General features: G+C 43.6%; 1 protein-coding gene across 14 annotated transcripts in view; it reads left to right on the top strand.

The window, feature by feature from the left end:
* The window catches only part of KTN1 (kinectin 1), a 144,749-nt gene that overhangs the window by 38,960 nt on the left and 81,640 nt on the right, over nucleotides 1–24,149 (top strand). For 11 of the 14 annotated variants that reach the window (XM_066608269.1, XM_066608275.1, XM_066608276.1 and 8 more), the window contains exons 6-13: nucleotides 1,908–2,021; nucleotides 4,046–4,186; nucleotides 8,642–8,748; nucleotides 8,835–8,967; nucleotides 10,178–10,265; nucleotides 10,408–10,559; nucleotides 12,199–12,267; nucleotides 21,147–21,184. In XM_066608269.1, the coding sequence (XP_066464366.1) occupies nucleotides 1,908–2,021; nucleotides 4,046–4,186; nucleotides 8,642–8,748; nucleotides 8,835–8,967; nucleotides 10,178–10,265; nucleotides 10,408–10,559; nucleotides 12,199–12,267; nucleotides 21,147–21,184 (842 nt within the window). The remainder of the gene's footprint in view (nucleotides 1–1,907; nucleotides 2,022–4,045; nucleotides 4,187–8,641; nucleotides 8,749–8,834; nucleotides 8,968–10,177; nucleotides 10,266–10,407; nucleotides 10,560–12,198; nucleotides 12,268–21,146; nucleotides 21,185–24,149) is intronic. The other 3 variants (XM_066608273.1, XM_066608268.1, XM_066608265.1) reach the window with 1 other exon arrangement.

Genomic DNA, 24,149 nt, shown 5'->3' with positions numbered 1-24,149 from the left:
ATGTGAACCCAGCCTAAATGTTCCTGCTTGGGAAAACCCCTTTTAAAAGTGGTTCATATCTTATATTATGGCTGGATGTGGCATCACTTTCTACTCGTTGGGGGTCAGACCTCTAGGAACCACACCAATGCTGAGAATGAATGAACGGCAGGGTCGTCTTTCCCTGCACATTCTTAGTGGTGTTGGGTATCCCGTAAGTTCGACCCTCACCCATCTGATATGCCCTCACTTATGACCTAAGAAAACACTCTGATTTCTGTTAGCTGTTGCTTCAGAAGCGCTATCTTTTCTCCTAAGGGAGAGCACCTAATTCCCAGTCATAGTTACAGGAGTCTAACTTTGGCTTGAAGTAATGTTGCCTTCCAATAGGTCGCACTGTGTAGGTTTTATTCCATCTCCCTTATTTGCATATTACCCAGAGGAGCATGAAATGGCCTTTTAAATCTCCTCACTCACCATCTAGGTGCTCTCCTTAAGAAGAAAAGATAGCGTTTCTGACCCCCATCCTAGACCTCTCACTAGCAAAGCCTACTGTACACTGAAGGGCAAATACCCTGAAACAGCGGCTTGTGCATGGAGTCTGGCTTTGCTTTTAACCCTTTCCAATCCATTTTGCATCCTGGTTTTCCTAGGGGGCTTACTCTTTTTCTGCTATTATACAACAGGGCTATATGCTGGCTAAAGCCAGTACTGCATGAGGTGACACATTGGATAGGCTCCGACAGCAGAGAGGCTGGCAATATACAGTAAGAGAACCCCAACAGATGTCTTCCAACATTGGAGCTGTACAACCTTAAATCATAATGTCTTCACAGGTCAGACAGTGGATTGGAAAGGGTTAATTCCCAGTCATTGTTACAAGGCTTGTATAAAGAGTCTAACTTTGGCTTGAAGTAATGCTGCCTTCCATTAGTATTATTCTATCTCCCTTAGGGCTCATGTCCACGGGGAAAAGAAGAATTAAAATCCGCAGCGGATTTTAACTCTTCTCCCGCGCGCGGATCCGCACCCCATAGGGATGCATTGACCACCCGCGGGTAGATAAATACCCGCGGATCGTCAATAAAAGTGATTTAAAAAAAAAATGGAGCATGAAAAAATCTGGACCATGCTCCATTTTCATGCGGGTCTCCCGCGGGGACGGCTCCCGCGGGCTTCTATTGAAGCCTATGGAAGCCGTCCGGATCAGCTGGACAGAAAAATCATATTTTACTTACCCGCTCCGTTTCTTCTCTTCGGCGCCGCGCCATCCTCTCTCAGCCGCGGCCGGATCATTTTGCTTCGGCCCGGCGCATGCGCGGGGCACGTCACCGACGTCATCGTGCACATCCGCCGAGCCGAAGAATGAAGATCCGGCCGCGACGAGAGAAGATGACGCCGCCGCGAAGAGAAGAAACGGAGCGAATCGGAGGTAAGTTTATTCTCATTTATTCTCCTTTTCGGCGCTCATGTCCGCGGGGCAGGAGGGACCCGCTGCAGATTCTACATGTAGAATCCGTAGCGGGCCCGATTTTTCCCCGTGGACATGAGGCCTTAGTTGCTTCAGCACTAACTGATGAATCTGCATCCACAGTACGTTGTCTGACACCGAGAAGTAACGTAAATGCTGGAGGTCTTCTTTCAGCCTGTGGTCACTAGTGACAACGTCATGAAGTTTCCGGATTGAGTAACATTTAAACTCCCTTGTGTGGGTGGGTTTCCCTACTATTGGACGAACTCCAGCTTTGTAGATGTCCATAGGAAGTATCACAGAACACATTCTTCGCCTATTGTTCCATTTTATTATTGGCAAGTGCAATATGGAAGACTGAAGACTAAGAATTTCTCTTATGACCGGAGCTTTCTAGACTGTACTTATGTTAATTTCTTAAAATGATTTTTTTTTTTTTTTTCTTCAATTTTCTCAGGCGAATAAGGGAGATTCTGCCGCTTTACTCCAGTTACAGGATAAGGAAAAGTTGCTTTCTGCTGCTAAAGATGAAGCTGCGTTGGTGAAGGACCAGTGTAGGCAACTCACTCAGGTAACTTGCTGCTATTCTGTGATGCTGTTGGAAAATATTCCTTCCATTTACTACAGTTTTGTTATGTTTTTATGTCAAGAATTTATTTTAGTTGAGTGTAACAGCAGAGACCTTGGAAATCAGCTTGCAGCTTAAAAACTGAATTCCTAACAGTGCGGTCATTGTTTAGCCTATTACTTAGTACCAACGTAATGCACTGCACACATCACGCTTGATGGCTAAATCGGGAGCATCTTTTTATGTACTTACCTTGAAACGTAACCCGCTATACAGGCATATAGTGGGATCCATCACCCATAGCTCCCCTTAATTGATAAAACAGCAAACAGACTCTATTTGGTAATTGAAGTCTTGTGCCGTATAAGCCATAAATATAATCTTTCTTACGTGTAAGCTAAGTGTAGTCTCCAATTGTGATCTGGCTTACATTGCACGATTTAAAGGGAACCTGTCACCTTGGAAATGCACTATAAACTAAGTTATGGTGCTGTGATGGGGAGCTGGGGTATACTCGCCCTTTCCCCACTCCCTGCACAGTCACCAGAGATGTCAGTTGAAAAATGCCTACACAGCAGTCTGATTTTCAGGCCGCGTAAATCTTCACCATCGGGGATTGGGTGAGCATGAAACGTATTTCTTGGCTTCCCGTGACTTCCCAAAACCACACCATAACGTTACAGAATTAAAGAGGATGGATATGTATGGAGACCTGCCTTAATAATTTAGTTATTTTGGGCACCTAAATTTGCTGTAGTGAGACGACATAAATATTGGCTTGTGAAGTCTGGGTGCTGAAACCCCCTCTAATTGCTGGAATTAAAGGAGGAGACATGTTCAGCTTAATGCTGTGCCCCTACAGCTTTGTTAAAACTCCTTTCCTACGGTTGTATGCGTAAAAACGCACGCGTTAACGTAATGTATTTGCGTCTTGAACATGGCGGTTTTACGCATATTACATGGGCGTTGGATACACCCATCACGGGATTTAAAGGCTATGTAGCCTAATCGGTTCCAGATGTGTTCTTTTTTCCCCCCACAACATTGCGCAGTGTAATGTGCAATTATGCAGGTATTCTATGCAAATTTGCGCTTACCCCATAGACTTATGCTGAGTTTTCTTTTCGCGCGCACTGAATGTGCGTGCAAAAAAAAGTGAGTGGGAATGAACACCTTGAAATCAATGGGTTCTATTTTCTGCATATTGCTCACACAAATACGTCGGTGTGAAACCAGCCTTACTCTTTCTTGGGAGAGCCAAGCAATGTTGGTGTAGGAGCTCAAAGTCTATAGCCCATATACTGCTAAGCCCACCTCTTTCTGGATAAACCAGTCAAAGCCCAAGGGGCACAACAATCAACAGTAACTCTGCTCTTTCATTCCACTAATCTTGGCACATGGACTCCCATTGGGGAAGGGGCTGATTGTCTAGCGAACACTGCATCAATATGTCTCCATATGGAAGACTGACCGCAGTAGATATTGTACTTCCTTTACTGAAGTTTCCCTTTAAATCGTACTTTATGGAACTTGGTGTAATACCGGGTATAAAACAATGTATACTTGCATGGCAAAACATTTATTTAGCCCTTGTGATCTTGCAGGCAGTATGTCATTCTGAAGATGTATAGAGAATATATTGTGTTCTAGTTTGCCATTAAGATAACTTACCATTAAGTTATCAGATCAGTGCGAGTCTGCAAATCAAACCCCCCGCCAGAGAGGATTACTGCATACCAGGCACAGTGCGGTACACTTCATAACGTCTGTGCCTGGTGTAACGGCTCAACCCTGTTTACTTGAATGGAAGTGAGCCGCTCTTAAGCGAAGTGACCATGAAGTCACAGGCCTGAGAAGAGGCTTACCCGAGTGCTACATTCTCTTCAAATGGCGGGGGTCCTGAGGACAGGTCATCAATATCTTAGTCTTAGAAAACTCTCAATGCATTTCATAATTGTGCGCAGTTCCTACAGCTTATTTCCTCAGAAATCTTAGAATGTATTTTTTTTAATTCTATCTCACTAAAGGAACTGGTAGGAGAGAAGCAAAAATCAAACTTGGTTGAAGCAAAAGCAAGAGAACGCATTGGTTTGTTGGAGAAAGAACATGGAGTTTTCCAGAGCAAGATACATAGTAGTTATCAGGAAGTTCAGCAAATGCAGCATAAAGTAAGTATAATGCAATACACGTCTCAGATCAGAATACGCAGTGAGGCACACTTAGTTTAGGGGTGACTCTGTATACATGGACGTATTTTTACATGGGAATTACACTTAATGATTTGATGTAAATACTAAAAAAACTTACTCCAAGATTGTTCCAAGCTACTTCTGGATATAATTTAGGGGCACTAAAAGAAGGCCCGTTCTAGTATGATAATTATTGGTAGCATGATGGAGTATATAAAACTTAAATAATTAAAAAAAAAAAAAAAGCTAAGCAGTTTTGACATCAAACCTTCGGTGTTTTATACATGCATGATGTGCTTAAAGGGTCACTTTGGCGAAAACACATTTTTTTTTTCCCCCTTGTCTGCCTCACCTGATAGCCTTGTTTAGAACAAATGCTCTTAGATATACTGTGGATGCCTTATTAGCTATGGTTGGGACGAGCTCGGAGAAGCCAATGAATAACACACAGTATAGTGTGTAAACCAAGGATGTCTGATTTATTTTTTGGCGGCAAAGGGCTTATAATGGTAACGCAAACAAAAAATGTGACATTCAGATAAATTACAACATATTGTGTGCTGATAGGCCATTCTCATGGGAAGTGTAAAACGGAAGGGAATTACCAGTCATGCTCAGTAGGGTCTTGCCGCTTGATAAAGTTAGCATTTGGTTCAAAACGGTCTTCTTTTGAAGTACAAGCCGCTTGTCTTCTGCATCCAGCTATTCCCTGCTCACAGCGTCCAGCTGTTATACAGCCGGGCGCTGTTAGTGGAGGAGGCAGAAGACAAGTGGGCTATCCCCGCTTGTCTTCTGCATCCAGCCATTCCTTGCTCGCAGCCCCCGGCTGTTATACAGCTGGGCGTTCAGAGCGGAGGATGTAGAAGACAAGCAGGGTGTCCCCTTTTGTCTTCTGCATCCAGCTGTTCTCTGCTTGGAGCGCCCGGCTGTTATACAGCAGAGTGGTCTGAGCATGGTATGGAGAACACAGCTGGACCGCTCTGTTCGTCATAGCCCGCCTGTCTTCAGGGAGCGGAACACAGCTAAAAAAAATAGCATCGTCTGTATCCAGCTGTGAATTCCTGATAACTGATCACTGAACTTTCAGCATGCTGAAAGATCGTCGACGGCTTAACGAAAACTGCACGGTGTCAGTGCAGTTAGACGCAACCATTATTGCTCAAAAGATGGCTTTGAGTAATTTTTGAGCAAAAATTGTTGTCTAAATGTGCCTTTTGCTGGTTCATGTGCTTGATAAGAATCCTTTTTTTTCCTGTTTATGGAAATATATCATACTCTTCATTGTGTATGGTGGATGCTTGCTGACATAAGCAGATTTAGACTGAAATACAAACCTTATTGTAGAAGAATACAATTTCTCTTCAACTCATTCATCTAGGGCCTATATAGCTGAACATATGAAAATATACATACAAAATAAAGAGCTTTTCTGACATCTCCCACATCTGTCACACTTTGGTGGTCTCTGTTCTAGGCACTTCCATGCAGTGCAGCCACAATCGTATTTTTTTTACGTTGTTTCACATCTATCTCATGATGCAATGGACCCAGCATTTGCTAGGGTTATACCATTCTACTTGTAGGATGGACAGTTTAATCATTACCTTCCTAATTTGCCTAAATAAGCTACAAACCGTAAGTATTCAGTTAGCAAGATGAGATGTGATCTCCTCTATTATAACTGTGTGACAGGAGCTGTGTGATCATCATAAGTAACTAACAGGAGTGCATGTCTTCCTCTCAACAGAGTTGCCGTGGTAGATCCATGCAACAACATCACACAGGCTGTGAAATTATCTAAAAAATGAATCCATAACCCCAAGCAGATCTGATCTGGTCAGGACTGAGATCACATGACCATCTGAGCTAAGAAAAACAAAAATCCTCTAACAAAGATAACACTAGCCCACCATGTAACGATGGCTGTAACTGTGAAATGTGTCTGAGGAACTTGGGCTCAACTTGCAATTGATAGCCCATGAACACAAGTGTATGATATATGCAGACACTGAACATTGTAATGCTATACACTCCTCTGTGAAAACGAATGGGAATAGGACATTTAGGTCATGATTATTTTTTTTTTCCCCCTCTTCACATTGACCATCAGTTCATGTGAAAAATTACTCAAGTGTAGTCTCATAGACTTTAATGGGGTCATATAGAATTACATGGACATAATGTGGTCATGTACCTTTTTTAGCATTATGTAAATAATTCTGGCTCTTCATCATTGGGGTTGCTAGCGTCTCATGAAAATCATAATTCACTTATAAAACGGGATCTCCATATATGAATTGCCTAAGAAAAACAAGTGTTAATATGAAGAGCCGCCTCCTCTCCACACCACTTTCAGTTGAGCTAACTTTGTGATCCGCTAATCTCCATTATTTGCGCCACGGCCCACCTTAACACTTTTTGGTTCTCTACGTTGTTGGCTGTCCCGTTTATGTGTAGTTCCTCCTCATGTGCTACTTTGCTCTAACCCAGCTGCCTCTTTAAATAACCCCATACGCTGATGTTACATTTATAGCTCCGGACTGAACTATGGCTCAGCTTCCTTTTAATACCAAGCTGAGAACAGATGGTGCCCCCGAGACATCCTTCATCATACCTGGGTGTTAAGATATGCACTCATAAATAACCTGTGTACTCTCTTGGATACGCTGATTACTCTCTTATTTCATAGAGGCACCGCTACAGGAAATGAGGGGAAGCTGGGGGTGTCACCTTGTGTTTTCATGCCTTCTAATAATATCTTTTAAAGTTAAAGCTTTTTCATTTGTATGCGAAGACTATATGAGGAAATTTTAGATTACATTATAATTTGATTTTTTATTTTATTTTTTTTAATTAGGTTATTGCAAAAAATGTTCATCCTTTTTTTAAATTATTATAACCAACATAATTAAATTTAAGTTTTAACTATAATTATATTTTATTGTAATAGCTTTTATATTTTTATTAGCTTGTGAAAAAAAATCCTAAAAAATATACTCTACTTAAAATTACCAAATGTAGACAGTACAGTGAGCCAATAAATTACTGCATTGGGGAAGTTGATTTTTCCTAGAGTTAACTTTTTAGATTGTGCTTATGCTAAAAGTTCCTAGACGCACTAGTCAAACTCTGCTAGAACCAACCTTTTCGGAGGGATTGGAGAACTAATGTTCGCTAATTCCCTCTTGCTGTTAGATGCCATGGAAAAGAAGGATCTGTGATAAATTTTAACATAATAGTCATTGCATTTAAAGCACAGCAAAAATTTGTTCCGAAACCTGAGGGGGGTGGGGGCGTATATTGCTGTTTTCCATTCCACCGGTTCTATCCCCAGCTTTTGGCCCTTCAAGACGGGCAAGGCAAGATTCAAACTGCTTCTTTAATTCTCACAGTGCATCAGTAGTGTTTAGACTAGACCTCCTTTCTGATGGGGCAGAGCAGCTCATGTCAACTGCGCTGGCCAATCAGACGGTTACAGTGTGTATCAGCTTATTAAAAAAATTGTTGCAGCCATATTGTATTTTAGAAAATGGGACCAAGAACTCTGGTGGATTATAGAAGTGGTGTAGAAGAGCTGAAAATATACCCCTGTCCCAGGAAAGAATTTTCTCTAGAAACCTGGGGTCGTTTTAAATCCTTAACTTTTAGGCTGCCTGTCCACGGGCATTGCGGTATCCTGCGGCGGATTGGCGCAGCAGAAGCCGGCAGACGGATCTCCACTGTCAGCCTATCTGACAGGCTGACCACAGAGAATCGTGGCAATTCGCAGCATGCCGCAAATTTCTGGCAATGATTCTCCGCTCGTGGACAGGGGGCCGTCGCTTTCCATAGCAATGCTATGGAAAGCTTCAGACGGTGTGATTCGCCAGCGATTTACCGCTCGTGGAAACACGCACGTGAACAGGAGCCCTCATTCGGTTAATTAAATGTTTTATAAACAATACACATGGATGGAAATAATTTGCTGTATACAGATATCATACCAGAAGTAAAATCAAAGTAGTGGAGATATAGCATGCCCTTTTTTTACTCATGGTCGATAGGTTTTTGCAACTGTCCAGATACTTACAGTACTGGGAGTAACAAAAGACAAAGGAATTCTAGTGAGCTACCCCCTACCTAACCAGTAAGGCAGCCACCATGAAAAGGGCTACCCCACTTGAAAGGATGACTTACCTTGATAAATGCTATTGAACTCTAGATAAGTCTGCATGCACTAGACTTGAAGAGAATGTTGCCTACTTTTATGTATATAGCTTGAGCTGTGAGATTGTTGATGGGTTTTAATATTCGTGAACCTTAGTTCTTACAGTTGAAGGCAGTGGCTTATTGCTGCTGTGACAGTGTATGGCTGTATGGACAAATCTGTGAATATCCCTTGTATGCTTGCGTTATCCTATGAAAGCAACTAATCTACTGCACTGTGTATTGTAGTTTCAGCAGCTCCGCGAACAGTTGGAGAGCCAGATCACTCACCTGAAGCAGGAAAATGGTATTCTACGAGATGCCGTGAGCTCGGCCACCAACCAGATGGAAAGCAAGTAAGTTTACCTTCTGTGTAACGCTTTGTCACTACTAGTACTGATCCTGATGCTAGAAATGCTTACTACTTGTTTTCTTTTTCCAGGCAATCCAATGAGCTTATTAAGCTTCGTCAGGACTATGCCAGACTTGTCAAAGAACTGAATGATAAAAACAGTAGCTTGGCACAAGAGGAGCTGCAGAAAAAGAACCATGAGCAGGCTGCTGCTGGACTGAAGGTGCCACATATTAGAATTGGCAATTGAAATGTGTTCACTGACTTTCCGGACAGCCCAAATGTCCCTCAGTGGTACATCAGATAATACATGAAAAGAATAAAATTCATTAAGGGATAGAATATCAAATGACTAACCCCATATCATATCCCAAAAATAAATGTATGCCATAATACAACAGATATATGTAAAAATCAGTATTAACACTATTAGCAAACCCTTGTTTGGAAGGCTGGCATGCAATTTACAGGATGCTACTCGCTTCTTATGGCAGCTGGAGGGCTGCTGTCAAAGTATGGCTGCTACTCTCCCTCTGGCAGGGTTTAATAGGAAGACAGTCCGGCCACAGTACAAGTGTATTGCATGAGCGATCGAGATCACATGTACAAATACCACTAGGATGCTTAAAAGCAAAAAAAAATTATAAACTTAATAACTTAACAAAAAATTTAAACCAAATACACTAAAAGTTCAAAGAATTCCCCCTTTTCCAACTTTTGGATAGAAATATGTAAACCATTAAAAAAAAAAAGTCATTTGTACAAATACATCCAAAGATGTCTGAACAAATGAAATATAAACTAATTTTATCCTGCATGCTAAACGTTATGGGAAAAAAGCAGAATTGCAGTTCTTTGGTTACCTCATCAACCAGAAAAATGTTACTAATAGAAATTACTGCTTAACCTGGAAAAACCAAGCCCTCAAATAGCTCCATCAGCAAAAGTTATGGCTCTCTGAATCTGGCTTTCTGTTACATTTTATTACAAAAAATATATAAATTCTTCTGCAGGGACAGCTGCGGGTGTGCCGCGGATTGGACAGCTCCCATTGACTTTCAGTGGAAGCCGTCTCTGCAGGATCTGCAGAAAAAATGAGCAAAAGGTCCGCAAAACAAATCTGCATGCTTGCATTATTTTGTGGGTGGCCATGATTCCCTATGGGCAGCTTGATTTGCAGATCTCCCACAAATTAAACTCACCGGTGGACATGAGGCCTAAGTGTAGTATAGAACACAACACAAATCTAAAGGGTGCACAACAACACCACGTCTTCGGTTTGTGAACTAGCATACCAATGGTAAAATAAGATTTTACAAGGCGTCATTTATGGAATGGCCGGTAGAGGGGCGACGCGGAAGAATGTGAGATTTGCTGCTCTTAAATGCCGGGTGTTAGCATTCTTGTGATTCTAATCTGTGGTTACATTCTAGGCTCAGATGCAAGACGCAGAGAGAAGATGGGAAGAAGTTGAAAGCTATCTAAGGAAAAGGATGTCTGACTTAGAAATGAGCCAGCAAGGTTATTACAGCTTTATTTTCTTTTGATCTTTTATGCTCTTGAGGTCTTTGGGGTACAGTATGTCTTGTCGATATATAATGGGCCTCTATGGGATATGCATAGTATCCAAAAGTTTGGTCATGGTTTTGTGTCTTTTTGACAGATTTTCAGGGAAAGCTTCTGACTAAGGAGGCTGAAGTCAAGAGCTTGCACAGCAAACTGACGGACACTATAGTGACCAACCAGCAGCTGGATCAGAGAATCATGCAGCTTATGGATGAAGGGCAGGATGACAGCCTTCAGATGCAGGTGCAGGTACTGTCTTATGGACATCCTTCAACAAAAAAAAAAAGTTCATATTAACATTTGCTTATAGTGTACATTTGGGTCTTTATTTCCTTTTGGGGTGATTTCATCATTTATGACTTGGTTCACATTATAGTAGATTTTTTTTTTTTCTTTCTGAGAAGGAATGGGGAGGAGGAGCATATAGATCCCTCATGGTGCTAAGATGAGCTGGCTAGTGTCTGCCACTGATGTATGGAAGCACGTCATACTTTATGTAATGGAAATATAGTGAAATCATCCATGATCTTTTTGCTTTTTGTCATGTAGTTTGTCCTTTTTTAATTAATTTGGAATGTTATACACGCATGCCCTTTTTCTCATATCTCGGCAGAAATCTAATCTGTGGTATTCTTTTTAGGATTTGTTCAAACCTAGCAAAAGTAATGCAGATTTTCCTCAGTGGGAAATAAGCAGAAAAATTTGCACCATTGTGAATTTTAGTGCCGATCTGCAGCTAATTTTACCCTTTTAATAGAAGGGGTATTGCCTGCTGCGGATCCTCGCTAAAATCCACACCAGTGGTATCGTTTTGACGTGGATATGATGCAGATTTTGGTGCGGGTTTTCTGCTGGGGATAATCTTCATCATTTCCATTACATATGAATGTGGCCTTAGACTAGAAAGTCTCAACCCTTTTTATAATGTGCTTGTATGCAACAGAAGGGCGGACGTTCAGATGCTGCCTCGCAACGAATTGGAGCAATGCTTTGCAAAGCACCATGGGAATTATGGGAGAGGAAGTCCCAGCAGTACAATACTGGCTTGCTTAGGTCATGCCCCCGACTTATGAGTGTTTGCAAACAGCAGGGCAGCAGAGAAATGGGAAAAACTGCAGCAAAGCAATGATTGAGGACCTGGGCTGGTATTGGAAAATTTTTGGAAACTCAAGTATACTTTAGGGTACCTTCTCACAATTTGGAAATGCGGGCATTCAGCAATGGAATACCCGCAGCAATTCCACTGGATATCTGTGGTGGCCAAATCTGCAACTAAGTGGTAAAGATTTGGTTGCGGTTTCAATTGCGGAATAGCTAAGGAATTTAACTCCACTGAACTGGTCTACATAATTTGCAGACCGGTTCAGTGGGGTTAAATTCATGAACGCCAATTTTTCAGGTACGCCTTTATAAAGAGCCATAGCAAACTTAGAATTATGAGTTTCCAAAACATATCATTTGTGCTCCGTTGAAGGTGCTAAAAAGTGATGACCCAGTTCCTTTTTAAAAGCCTACCTGCACTTTCTAAAAACTTTTAGCAAGTCCCTTTGGCACGTCAGAAGTTTTCAGAAAGCGGTGAACTTGCTATGAGGCAGATGAGAAAGTCGCACATGATTGCGGCATCTAACTACAAATGTTTGTAGTCTGTAAACATGGAACACATAGGTGTGTAGCACCTGTATACTCAAAAAGATAGAATAAAATGAATGAAACTGGATGAATTAGAACAGCAGGTGTAAAATTGTATGTAGTTTTTAAGAAATTAGAATATAAAATTGTTCATATGAGGTCAGATCAGGTGATCTTTGGACACCTGTCAGAGAACCTTTGATAACAGACTTCTCATATACAGCATGATTCATTTCTGTTTTTTCTCATTCATTGTAAGGATTTACTGAAGCAAAATGAAGCCCTCAATGTTCAGATGCAAAAATACCATTCTCAGATCCAGGCTCAGGTAAAATCGTTGGCAAGTGAAGGTGGTGCCTAATCATACACTTGGTTTAAAGATTACATACGTTTTGTGCATGGCTTGTTTAGGATGAGATCATAATCAAGTATACCTATAATTAGCTTGAATTCTCATACACATCCTAATAGACAGATGGCATATGGGTTTTACATTGATTGTATGGTAGCCTTAAAGCGGCACTGTCATAATTCTGCATACTGTGCCTGCATCCAACTAAAAACAGATATAGGGAGGAAGTTTATGGGGAGAGCCCTGCTCTGTCCGTTGGCAAAACATGACATGTCTTAAGACTCAGTTCACATCTGCGTTAGGGAATCAGTCCTAATTCCGTTTCTCTGCCGTTTAATGCAGAGAAACTGCATTAAAACGGAAAAACAAGGCTCCCCCCACCCCCCGTTGATTTCATCTTTAAAAAAAAAAAAACGCAAACGTTCCATTAGTGTTCAGATTTTAAATGAGCAAATAACCTAAGTTTTCCGTTTTTTTTTTTTTTAACTTTGTCTTTATTAAACAGGTTAAAGCATACATTCAGTGTTATCATGGATTTGCAGGGTTTTTTGTGTAGGTATAGCTTGAATCAACCTGCATTTTTTGTGTTAATTTTATAAAACATAAAATAAAACATTAAATCAAACAAAATTACCTTCATTAAATCAAAACTTTGACCCATTTTGACCACAGATTTTTGTTTTTTAGTCTACTGACCTGTATATTGAGGATCTGCAAAATTTATGGAGGCCCCGCATGGTCACGGCACGGTCTGTGTTTCACCCTAGATAGGTGTGTCCACCCTAGATAGGCGTTTCTCCTATTGCCACCTGTTCCTGGAACCAGCAAGTGTAGTGGAAGCAGTTTCTCAGTCTATCCTTTACCCTTTGTGGTAATAGTTGGATAAAGCTTCCCCAGGTTTCGAAGAAGGCCTGTACCTTCTTTTCTTTAAAGAGCGATGTCTCTGCCCAATCCATTTGAAACAGAAACGCTAGCTTGTCCAGGAACAGTCTGAATGGGGGCCCTGTTGGCTGTATCCATGTCTGTAAAATGGCCTTTAGTCCTGCTGCTGCTATGAAGTGTAATAATTTTCTGACACCCCTTGAGCAGTGATAAATTTCAGGGTCTAAGTAGCCAAGTATTGCCCATGTTGGCTCTTGTGGGCAAAAGTTTGTCAGGTGTGTTTTTGTGTAGTCTCCTATTCGTGTCCAGAAGTCCTGTATTGAGGGGCATGTCCACAAACTGTGGTATATGTTTGCGTGTGGTGTTTGGCATTTGAAGCAGTTTGGGGTATCATAGATTCCTATGTGGTATCCTCTGCTTGGGGTTAGGTATGATCTGTGGGCAATTTGTAATCTCATCTCCAGGAACCTAGCTGATGGTAGGTACCTATGTGCCGAGGTTAGAGATTTCATTATCAGTGTCGGTGTGAAGTCGGGGTTGTCTGTGGCCCATTTGCCCACCCCCGGATCAGTATCCTCCTGCTCTCTCATATTTCTTATTGCCCTGTACAGCTTTGAGATCATGCCTCGCGGACCCGTTTTCCTGGTCATCCATGTGTCGCCTGTTTGTACCCAATCAGGTTCTTGTAGTCGTGGTATGAGTTCTGTGATGTAATGTCTGACTTGCAGGTATGAAAATAATGGGATTCGGAGTTCGGGGTATTTTTGTTTCATTTCGTCGTGTGTTAAGACTCGTCGTTCTCTTGTGTGTAATAGTTTATCTATAGTGTGTATGCCTTGGGCCTCCCATTCCACAAATATGTTGTGGGGATTACCGTCTTGGAAGTTGGGGTTGCTCATTAGTGACAAATACGGTGATGTGTGTGGCGATGTTTGGCTATCTTTGCGCAATTTATTCCATGTTTTCCAAGCCACCAATATCAAAGGATTTTTTTTAGTTTTTTCTGTGAGTTCCGCATATGTGTGATGAAGGATGTTCTGGAGTCGTGTTGTGCCGACCATTTCTTGTTCAAGTGGTCTGTTTGTGAAGTATGACTTATCGTGAATCCAGTCGTGGATGATTCGCGCCTGGGCTGCTAGATTGTAATCTCTGATATTTGGTAGATTGGTTCCTCCGTTCTCTCTATGTTTGTGCAGCGTTTTCAGTGCAATACGCGGTCTTTTCCCCCCCCATATGAAGTTCCTATATAGGTAATTTATTCTTTTTATATCTTTTAGTTTTAAAAATATAGGTAGCGAGTGTAGGATATATAATAAGCGGGGAAATTCTATAATTTTTATTAGGCTTATCCTTCCCAAGAAGGAGATCGTAAAATTTTTCCATGTGTTTAGGGTAGTTTCTAGTTTTTTAATATGGGGTTCTATGTTTGTGTTATATAGCTTGAGTGGGTTTCTTGTGATTTGTACTCCCAAGTATTGTATTGCGTGTTTTTCCCACTTAAATGGGTATTGTGTTGTCCACGGGGGTTTAGCCGGTCCTCTGAGAAGCAAGGCCTCTGTCTTGTCTAGGTTTAAGGTATAGCCTGAGAGTTTACCGATTTTCTCGACGTCTTGCAATATAGGTGTTAGTGTTTCTCTTGGGTTGTTTATTACCAATAAAAGGTCGTCTGCGAATGCTTCGACTTTTATCTTGGTGCCCCCGCAATTCGCCCCTGCAAAGAGTGTCGTTTGTGTCAGATATCTGAGTAATGGGTCTATTGATAGATTAAATAACAGTGGTGAGAGGGGGCACCCTTGTCTGGCTCCTCTAAATAGGTCTATATTGGGGGTGTTAAGGCCGTTGACTGTGAGGGTCGTAGTGGCGTTCATTTGCGTCGTGTCTATGTAATTCGCAAAGATCTGTCCAAAGCCTCTTTTTTCCAGTATTATATTTAAGAATGGCCAGGCCATTTTATCGAAGGCTTTTTCTGCGTCCAGACTCAATAACATCGTGGTCTGGCCCTCGGGGTTTTGTGCTGCGACCGTCGCCGCTATGGCGGCTCTGATGTTCTTTAGAGCACTCCTCCCCTGTGTAAAGCCTTTTTGTGCTGGGTCTAGTAGAGATGGGAGGATTAGCTGGAGTCTGTTGGCTAGTATCTTGGACAGAAATTTGTAATCACAATTTAGCAGTGCTATTGGTCTGTAGGATCTTGGGTCTGTCAGGTCCTTGTCAGGTTTGGGGAGCAATATCGTTCTCGATGTTCCAAAATCTTCTGTCTGTGTATTGTTTGTATATATTGTGTTGTAGAGTTGGGTCAGGACTGGCACAATGTCGGCTATCAATATTTTATAGTATTCTGTCGAAAATCCGTCGGGGCCCGGTGTTTTCCCCCCTTGTGCTGTTGTGATCGCCTCTCGTACCTCCTCCTCTTGTATGTCGGCGTCTAATAGGGATTTTTGCTCTTCTGTTAGTTTTGGTAGGTTCACGGATTCTAAGAAGTTGTTTATGTCTTGTACATTTGTTGGTTCCGCCCTATATAGATTTTCGAAGTATTCATGTAGTATTTGAGCCACCTCTTCTTGTTTTGTTGTGATATTATCCCCATTGATGTGTCTTAAGGTCAGTATTGGTTTGTGTGGTTGTCTTTGTTTGGTCAAGTTGGCTAGCAATCGTCCTGTTTTGTTACCCCACCTGTAAAATTTATTTTTTGTTAGCTGATTTTGCCAGTGTGCGTGGGTGTGTACAAACGTGTTTAGTAAGTGCTTTGCTGTGAGAAGGGTTTGGTATGAATTGTCGTTGTGGGCGTTCGTATGTTCTTTTTGTGCTTCTAGGAGGGAGTGATGTAGTGCCTCAAATTCCATTTGAAATTTTTTTCTCCTATGGGACAGGTAGCTTATGATGTGGCCCCTCATCACTGCCTTTGAGGCCTGCCAGAATAGATTTATGTTGTCAATGTGCGCACTATTATCGTCTGCATAGTTATTCCAGTGGATTTTCAGGTATGCTCTAAAGTCCTCTGATTCCCATAGGAAAGAGGGGAAGCGCCATATTTTGGTTAGCCTTTGCGGGGTTCTCAATTGTAATCTCATTACTATCGGTGCGTGGTCGCTAAGGGATATTGGGTGGATTTCCGATTGGTGGTGGTGCTCGAAAATGCTGTTTGATATTAAGAAAAAATCTATGCGTGAGAATGAGTGGTAGGCGTTGGAGCAGCATGTGAATTCTTTGCTGGTGGGGTTCATGAGTCGCCATGGATCGCATACGTTAAGTTGTTCTTTAAGTGTTAGTAGTGCATGTGTGATTGAGAGTGTTTGGGTAGATGGTCCCGTTCTGTCTAGTGTTTCGTCTTGTATGCTATTAAAATCGCCTCCCAGGATTATTCTATCTCCCAGATATGGTTGTAGTTTTTCTATTAGTGTGGCGTAGAATGTTGGTTGATCTGTGTTGGGGGCATAGATGTTCACCAGGGCATACGTCTGTTCCTCCATTTTGATTCTCACTATTAGGTATCTTCCCTCTGGGTCCGCTATATTTTGCAGTATTGTGTGTGGCATGTTTTTCCTAGTCAAAATCGCTACCCCTCGTGATGCAGATGTGTGTGAGGCTGTGTGACATGCGCCTATCCATGGTGCTCTCAGTTCTCCCTTCCCCTCTTTCTTCCAGTGTGTTTCCTGCAAGAATATTATGTCTGGCTTGTATCGTTTTAGGTGTGTCAGTACTTTTTTCCGTTTAATGGGTGTGTTAAGTCCGTCTACGTTCCAAGATAGTGTTTGTATTGTGGTGGGTGTTTGGTATTCTGTTGTTTCTAGGTCTCTAGGCATGTTGGTGGGTATGTTTTGGTTATAATTACCGTAGCTTTTGCCTCTTTTTTTTTGTCGCATCCCTCGGTCCCAGCGAGCCGCGGATGCAACTGGGTGTTGATCGTGCCGTGCCCGCGGGGCCTCCTGATCCCCCTAGTGGTCCGTTTTTTGGTGGTCAGTTGGGTCGGAAAAAAAAGAAAAAACATAGAAAATGTGAGAAAATTAGTAGTAATGAACATATAAACTTTAAACATCAATTTCGCCTTTTCTTTTTGCGTGGCGTGCGCCACATCCACTGTGCTTGGAACAGAGTTGTAATAAAGAGCAATAGTACAGTTCCTTTTTCCATTCTTTTTCAGCCTTGTTCTCCGTTCTCTTCCATCTGTAGGTGTCTTCTTGCTTCCTCTGGGGTATTGAATAATAAGGATTTGTTGCCATCTTGGATCTTTAATTTTGCTGGGTAAAGCAGTTGGAATCGTGTATTTCGTTCATGTAGGGTTTGGCAGATTGGGGTAAATAATTTGCGTTTTTGTGACACTGCCACCGAGAAGTCTTGGAATAGCAGGATTTTCGATCCTTGTATTCTTAGTTCTCCTTTTCGTCTGTAGGCTTGCAGGATTGTTTCTTTTGTTGCCCAGTGCATGTACTTTGCTATCACTGGGCGAGGTCTATTTCTGTTGCTACGTCCATCCCCTGGTGGGCCGATTCTGTGGGCTCTTTCTATTATTAGGGGGTCTCTGGGCATGTCAAGTTGAAGTGCTTGCGGTAACTCGGTGGTTAGGTAGGTTAGGAGCTGGTTGTTGTTTATTGTCTCGGGTATTCCCACAAAACGGAGGTTATTGCGGCGATGTCTATTCTCTAGGTCATCGATTTTTTCCCGCAGCATTTCGGTTTCTGACTGGCTTCTTTGTATTGAGGCTTCTAGGGTTGCTATGATTTGTTCCGTGTTCTGGGTTTTCGTTTCTAGTTCTGTCAGTCTTTGGGTGTTGTCCGTAATTTGGGACAGCGCTGAGTTTATAGATTTATGTAGTGTTTCCAGTCTATTATCAAATAGGGGGAGGAGCAGTTTTGAGACCTCTTGTGCCACTAATGTCGCCTGTGTCATGTCCACGTCATTGTTCCTTGATTGCTCGTTCATTTGCGTGGATGAGGCGGCCATTGTCTCTTGGTCGGAGTTTGGTGAGGCTGTAGTACCCGGTGGAGTGTTCTTCAAGGGAGATGCGGGTTGGTGCGTGGACTTGCTCTCTTTTTCTTTGGTGTTTTTGAGGGGTTTGCCCTTTTGTTTCCCTCCTGTGGTTGTTTTGTCTGTATCTGGCTGACGTGTTGCTCGCGTTGAGGTGCCCGCGTTTCTTTCGTTTAGATATTTGTCCATATTTTGACTTTTCAAAATCAAGTGGTTAAGCGGGTTGTTTGTTTTAAAAAATCTTTCTCTGTTTCTCAGGCTGTTCTAGTTTTGTTGCGGTTTGTTTTTGGTGTGGATGTGGCTTTTCATCTGGTGTCTATGTTTTCATTTCTGTTTGTCTGGCGTTTTTTGTTCGGTTTGCGGTTTGTGTTTTCGTTGTCTGGGTATCCTTTTCCCCTCTTTCTCCTGTAGCCTTAGTTTTTGTTGTTTTGTTGTAGTTGGGGGTGATGCTCGTGGGGTGGTGGTCTCACGCAATTCTGTGTCGTTTGGGGCCTTTTGTGCAAGATTTCTGGGCCTCTTGTGGCCTTGTTCTGTCACTGTTGCGTCCTTGTGACTTTGAATTGTCGCCCCCCTCTGTGGGTGCCTCTTCGTTCTTTCCCCTGTCTGTTGCGGTGGGTGGGGTTTGTTATGGGCGGGGCTTGTCGTGGGCGGGGTTTGCCGCGGATTTCTCGGCCGAAAATTTAGGCCGCGGCTTATGGCGCCGCTAGGCCGCAATGTCCCGGTCGTCACCCAGGGGTTATCGCCGGCTCGGGGGGTGCCTCGGGTTATCTGGGTGCCCCCACAGGATTCCCACCTCCCGCAATCTCAGGCAAGGCCTGTCGCGTCTGGGGGCCCGTTCCGTACCTTGGGTGTGGATAGGTAGCGTTCCCGCACTGCGTTGCTGCCTCCCGGCTCTTCCCCCCTCCCGTGGTGTGGGCGGTGCTTGGGGCCGATGGGTTCCGCTCCCGCGTTATGTTATAGCCTCCGACTCCTCCCTCCGCCTGTGGTGGTGGGCGGGACTTGCCGCGGATGTCGCGGCCGTAAATTTAGGCCGCGGCTTCTGGCGGTTCTAGGCCGCGGTACTCCGGTGGCCTCCCGGAGGGGTTTCAGCCTCGGCAAGGTCCTCTCGGGCTGTCCGGAGGTCTCCCGGGGCCCCCCTCTTTCCCCGCGACTCCAGATGGAGGGTGTCGCGGCCGGGGGTCTGGATCGCGGCCCTGGCTGCCGCTCGGTCACAGTACCGCCGCTTCTCCCCGGTGGGTTTGCGGCCCTCCGAGGGTCTCCTGGATCTTCTTGGTGCCTCCCGGGGCCTTCTACTTCTCCGCGGTTCTGGTCGGGGGTTGCGGCGGCCCTCGCGGTCGGAGATCTAGGCCGCGGCCCCGGGTGTCGACTAGGCCGCGGCGCTCCGGACGTCTCCGGTGTGGCTCGTGCGGGAGTCGGTGGCTCGGTAGTGTTTACCGGAGGTCTCTGAGGGAGGTAAGGTCTTGATGTGTTGTGGGCTCTATGCCCCTTTTCCTCCTCCTCGTGTCAGCGCCCTTTTGCCGCGGGCCGCGTCGGGATGTTCTCGGGTGGTTCCCCGGGTGTCTCTTCTGTGGTGTGGGGGGCTTCCACCTAGCAAGCAGGGGGGATGTCTATCCCCTGCAGCTGCCTTTTTTGGGGTTTTAGAGGGTCCCGGTGTCTCTGGGAGGTGGTAATGGCAGGAGCTCTGTCAGGCACGTCCTGCTACCTCTGTGTCCCAGGCGGAAGTCAAGTTTTCCGTTTTTAAAAACCCCGTTGAAAAAAAATTGATTTTCTTCCCATTTTTTAAATTTTTTTCTCTGCTCCAAAAACGGAGCAGAGAAACAGAATTATGATTTGAAGAAGTGTACTGAGCCCTACAAGGCTTTCACATCATGTCCTTATCAGTTGATTGAAGGGAGTGAATGCAGAAATGATAAAAGTCAACCGATAATCGTGTCATCACTGTTTCAATTTGAAAGATTTTCTGAATATTCCCGAAACAGTCTTGGAGAACCTTAAGAGAACGCACTGTTACTCTCCTACTGATCTGTTCCACTTTTTTCTGGGGAACAGCTAAGGGTCAGGACTTGGCCAAGGAAGCAGGGCTTAACAATTTTGTCGTAGTGCACACTTGGCAGAGTGGGAGGGAAGAGGCTCCTGCTGCAGCCAGCTGCCTTATAGCTAAAGGACAGTGACGAAAGGGAAGGGCGTGGCTCAGATACATAAAGAACATTTTGTTACAGATTTCTCCGTTTTAGTTGTAATATAGGACAAAATGGGATCAAATGAGAGGAGGAGGAGATTAATGGGGGTAACAATGTACTCACCCGTAAGATGTTTGTTTTCAAAATGCTCTGTGTTTCTCTTATTGCAGATATTGATTCCTCTGTCCTTTTTTGATTATTCACTGCTCATTACCAGGGAAACAACCACCTCTTCTATGGAAAGAAGCTGGTGGTCGGGCTGAAAACTGGTGTGCATGTGCTCCTGAGACCCCAGCCATCGGATTTAGATCAAGTGCCGGCCTACTCTGCTCCTCTATTTCTTTCCATAGAAGAGGTGGTTGGTTTCCTTGGCAACAACCAAAAGACAGAGGAATCAATATCTGCAATGTATGGAGAACGGAGTCTTTTCGGAAATAAACCTCTTATGGGTGAATGCATTGTTTTGCAATTTTGAACACAATGAAATGGGAATCCTGAGATGGGGATACCCATTTAAGGAAAGAACTGAAGGGATTGATGTATTTTGTGATGTGTTTTTTGTGTTTAGTGTTACTATAATTCGCTAAGACATGAATCCCCATGACAAGCATGTTGAGAAATGTAATCAATTGCTGATGGATAGCTTGCCATGCTACAAGCTAATTCTGTGGTCTGTCATGATAAATTTTGTGTGGGATGAAAAACTTAGGTTGAAACAGTATTATGGGCTTCAGACTTTTTGTTCTCGTTTTTATGCTTTGTTACATTCTATAAGTAGAAGATAATCATTTGCTATTTTTAAGGTTTTTAATAATTTATTTTTTCTTGCAGTCATCTGCTTCAGTTATAGTAGATGAGCTACAGAAAAAGTAAGTGGAACAACACTTATTAATGGGCTTCTCTGGTATTCTGGATACATTTTATTGGGGCTAGTGACACTAAAATATGGTTTGTAACTAAAAAATCAGCTCTGCCACAAACTTGTGGGATAGCCATAGTATCCTAATTCCCATACCAATGTCACCTCCAGCAAACCTGCTCAACTTGTTGGTCACGTGACCTCACTATCACCGCAGCTGGTAGTTTTCATATGTATGTGGGTTCAGCTGGGAAGTGTTGTTTGAATGTTTTAGCATTAACGTGAGCAAGTTAGCCCTAATTTGGTATGCCTGCTTCTTATGGCTGTCTTCACACTGACGAGAAAATCTTGCAAGATTTGTGCGCAGCAGCACCGGTCCCATTGAGAGCAATGGGAGAAATCCCAAGATCCTGTGTCAGGGGACTGCTTCTGCCTGAAGTGATGCGAGGCTGTTTTACCATGAAAATTCCTTGCATCCCTTGGGAATTCACATGGTGGGGAGCACGATATGGGGGTGGGATTCACTGCCCCATATCGCACTAGCCTGTGTGAAGTTAGCCTAAGATGTGCTTTTTTTCCCTTTACGAACATGACATTTTCTGTTTGCATAAATCAATGGTACAGGGTGAGGACAAACAGTCCTTGATTTCACATTCTATATCTGTTGGAAATCAAGGACTGTTTTTGTGCTCATCCTGTACATAAAAGTCGATGAAACGTTGTAAGATATTATATCACAGGAATGTGCCATTTCTAGCTATCTGTAATCCCCCTTCCAGGCCCTCTGTAAATGCTGCACTATCCAAAAAGTCTAGTATGACGCTTGACAAAGTATCTCATATCATACTTATTGAAAAAAAAGACCAAATATGGGACCAACAAGGCAATTGTTAGGTGGATTCACAACTGGCTGAGTGATCGTACTCAGAGTGGTCATAAATGGCTGCACATCTAAGAGGAAGAATGTATCAAGTGGAGTACCACCAGGCTCTGTCCTAGGCCCAGTGTTCAACATTTTTATAAATTATCTGGGAGGAGGGAATTGATGGGAAACTGATCACATTTGCAGATGAGACAAAGCTACGAGGGATAGCTAACACTAGGGAAGAGAGCGAGAGTATTAAAAAAGATCTAGAAAAACTTGCACAGTGGGCAACGACTAACAGAATTGTATTTAACAAGGAGAAATGCCAAGTCCTACATCTGGGTAAGAAAAATGAAAAAAGCACATACAGAATGTGAGGAATTGGGTTAAGCAGCAGCACATGTGAAATAGACTTGTGTATACTAATAGATCATAGACTGAACATGAGTCAACAACGTGATGCAGCAGCCAAAAACGCAAACACAATTCTGGGATGTATTAAGAGAAGCATAGAGTCTAGATCACGTGAGGTAATTATCCCCCTCCACTCTTCCTTAGTCAGAATACTGTGTCCAGTTCTGGGCACCCCACTTTAAAAAAGACATAGATGAATGGGGCGGAGCCTGGCCGGAGATGTAGACAGTTGCATCTCAGAGTAGCTCCCGCAAGATCCGACGATCCCATCCTGAAAACGGGACCCAGAGACGGCGAAAAGCCGTTAACAAGCAGCGGAGGCACAGCAGTAAGCTCCGGAGTTGAAACGGACACCAGCAGTGACAATGGTGCGCGGCAAGGAGCGAGGAAAGGCAGAAGAAGCAGGCGGCCGGCAGAAGCAAGATGGCGCCGGCGGGAGGGAGCCGAGAACGCTCATACCGCGGCTCAGCATAAACAGTGCAGACACAGCACGTAAACTGGCAAGGTATGCCAGGGAGGAGGGGGGCAGAAAAGAGGACTCCATAAGCCCTAAACAGCGGAGGGAAGACACAGGGGAGCAGGGGAGCCCACAGAGAAGCACACAAATGGCGGGAACAGGAGGGGAGGAAGAAGCCACAGGCACAGTGCATACAGAAAGAGAGAGAAATAAGGAGAAGACAGACAAAGCAAGCGCATTAACAGACTCTGATAAGCACAGCAAGGGCAAAGACAAATAAAGCAGTCCACACACTGTACAAGGCTCTGTTGGCTACAGGCAAGAAGCCACAAGTCATGCAGACAGCCCCAACCACGAAAACAATGGCGCAAATAGTGCCAATACAGCCGATTATGGCGCAAGAGATAACATAAATAGTGCAAGCAACCCAGACAATTGCACACACAGCGCAAACTACGTAAACGCACCAGAAAGAGGTACATGGGATGCCTTCCAAAGTACTGAAGATGCTGCCGAAAAAGACCAAAGGCAAGAAGGCGAAAGATGTGCCAGAGAACCTACGCTGAAAGAAATCTTCAGCGCAATTACTAAAGGCAACGCATCGCTGAACAATCTTAACATGCAGATGGGGGCGATGCAAAGTAATGTAAACCTGCTACGGCAAGACATGAGGAAAATATTGGAGCGTCTGACAGAAACCGAACAACGTATAAGCGACGTAGAAGACGTAATACAGCCAATACAACGAGACGTGGAAAAAAACCTGCATGACATACAATATCTACAGAACAATGTAGACGACCTAGAAAATAGGTCAAGAAGGAACAATGTGCGGATTGTGGGCCTCCCAGAAAAGACGGAAGGAAGAAACCCAGCAGAATTTTTTGAAACATGGCTACCCGAACTGTTCGGAAGAAATACCCTAACTACGATGTTTGCAGTCGAAAGAGCCCACCGCGTACCGACACGACCCCTCCCCCCCGGGGGCTCCCGCCAGGCGGATGCTCATCAAAGTACTGCACTACAAAGACCGAGACACTATACTCCAAAAGGCCCGCGAAAAGGGTGAAATTCAATATAATGGTGCGAAAGTCTCCTTCTATCCAGATTTCTCTACGGAAATACAAAAGAAGCGAGCAACATTTGTAGAAATAAAAAGACGACTGCGAAACCTACAAGTGCCCTATGGAATGTTGTACCCGGCTAAACTGAGTGGCGGCGCTGGGTACGACACAATTC

This window comes from Eleutherodactylus coqui, chromosome 6 (genome assembly GCF_035609145.1).
Source record: "Eleutherodactylus coqui strain aEleCoq1 chromosome 6, aEleCoq1.hap1, whole genome shotgun sequence".
NCBI classification, from domain to species: domain Eukaryota; kingdom Metazoa; phylum Chordata; class Amphibia; order Anura; family Eleutherodactylidae; genus Eleutherodactylus; species Eleutherodactylus coqui.
This window is presented reverse-complemented; position numbering and strand designations above follow the sequence as displayed.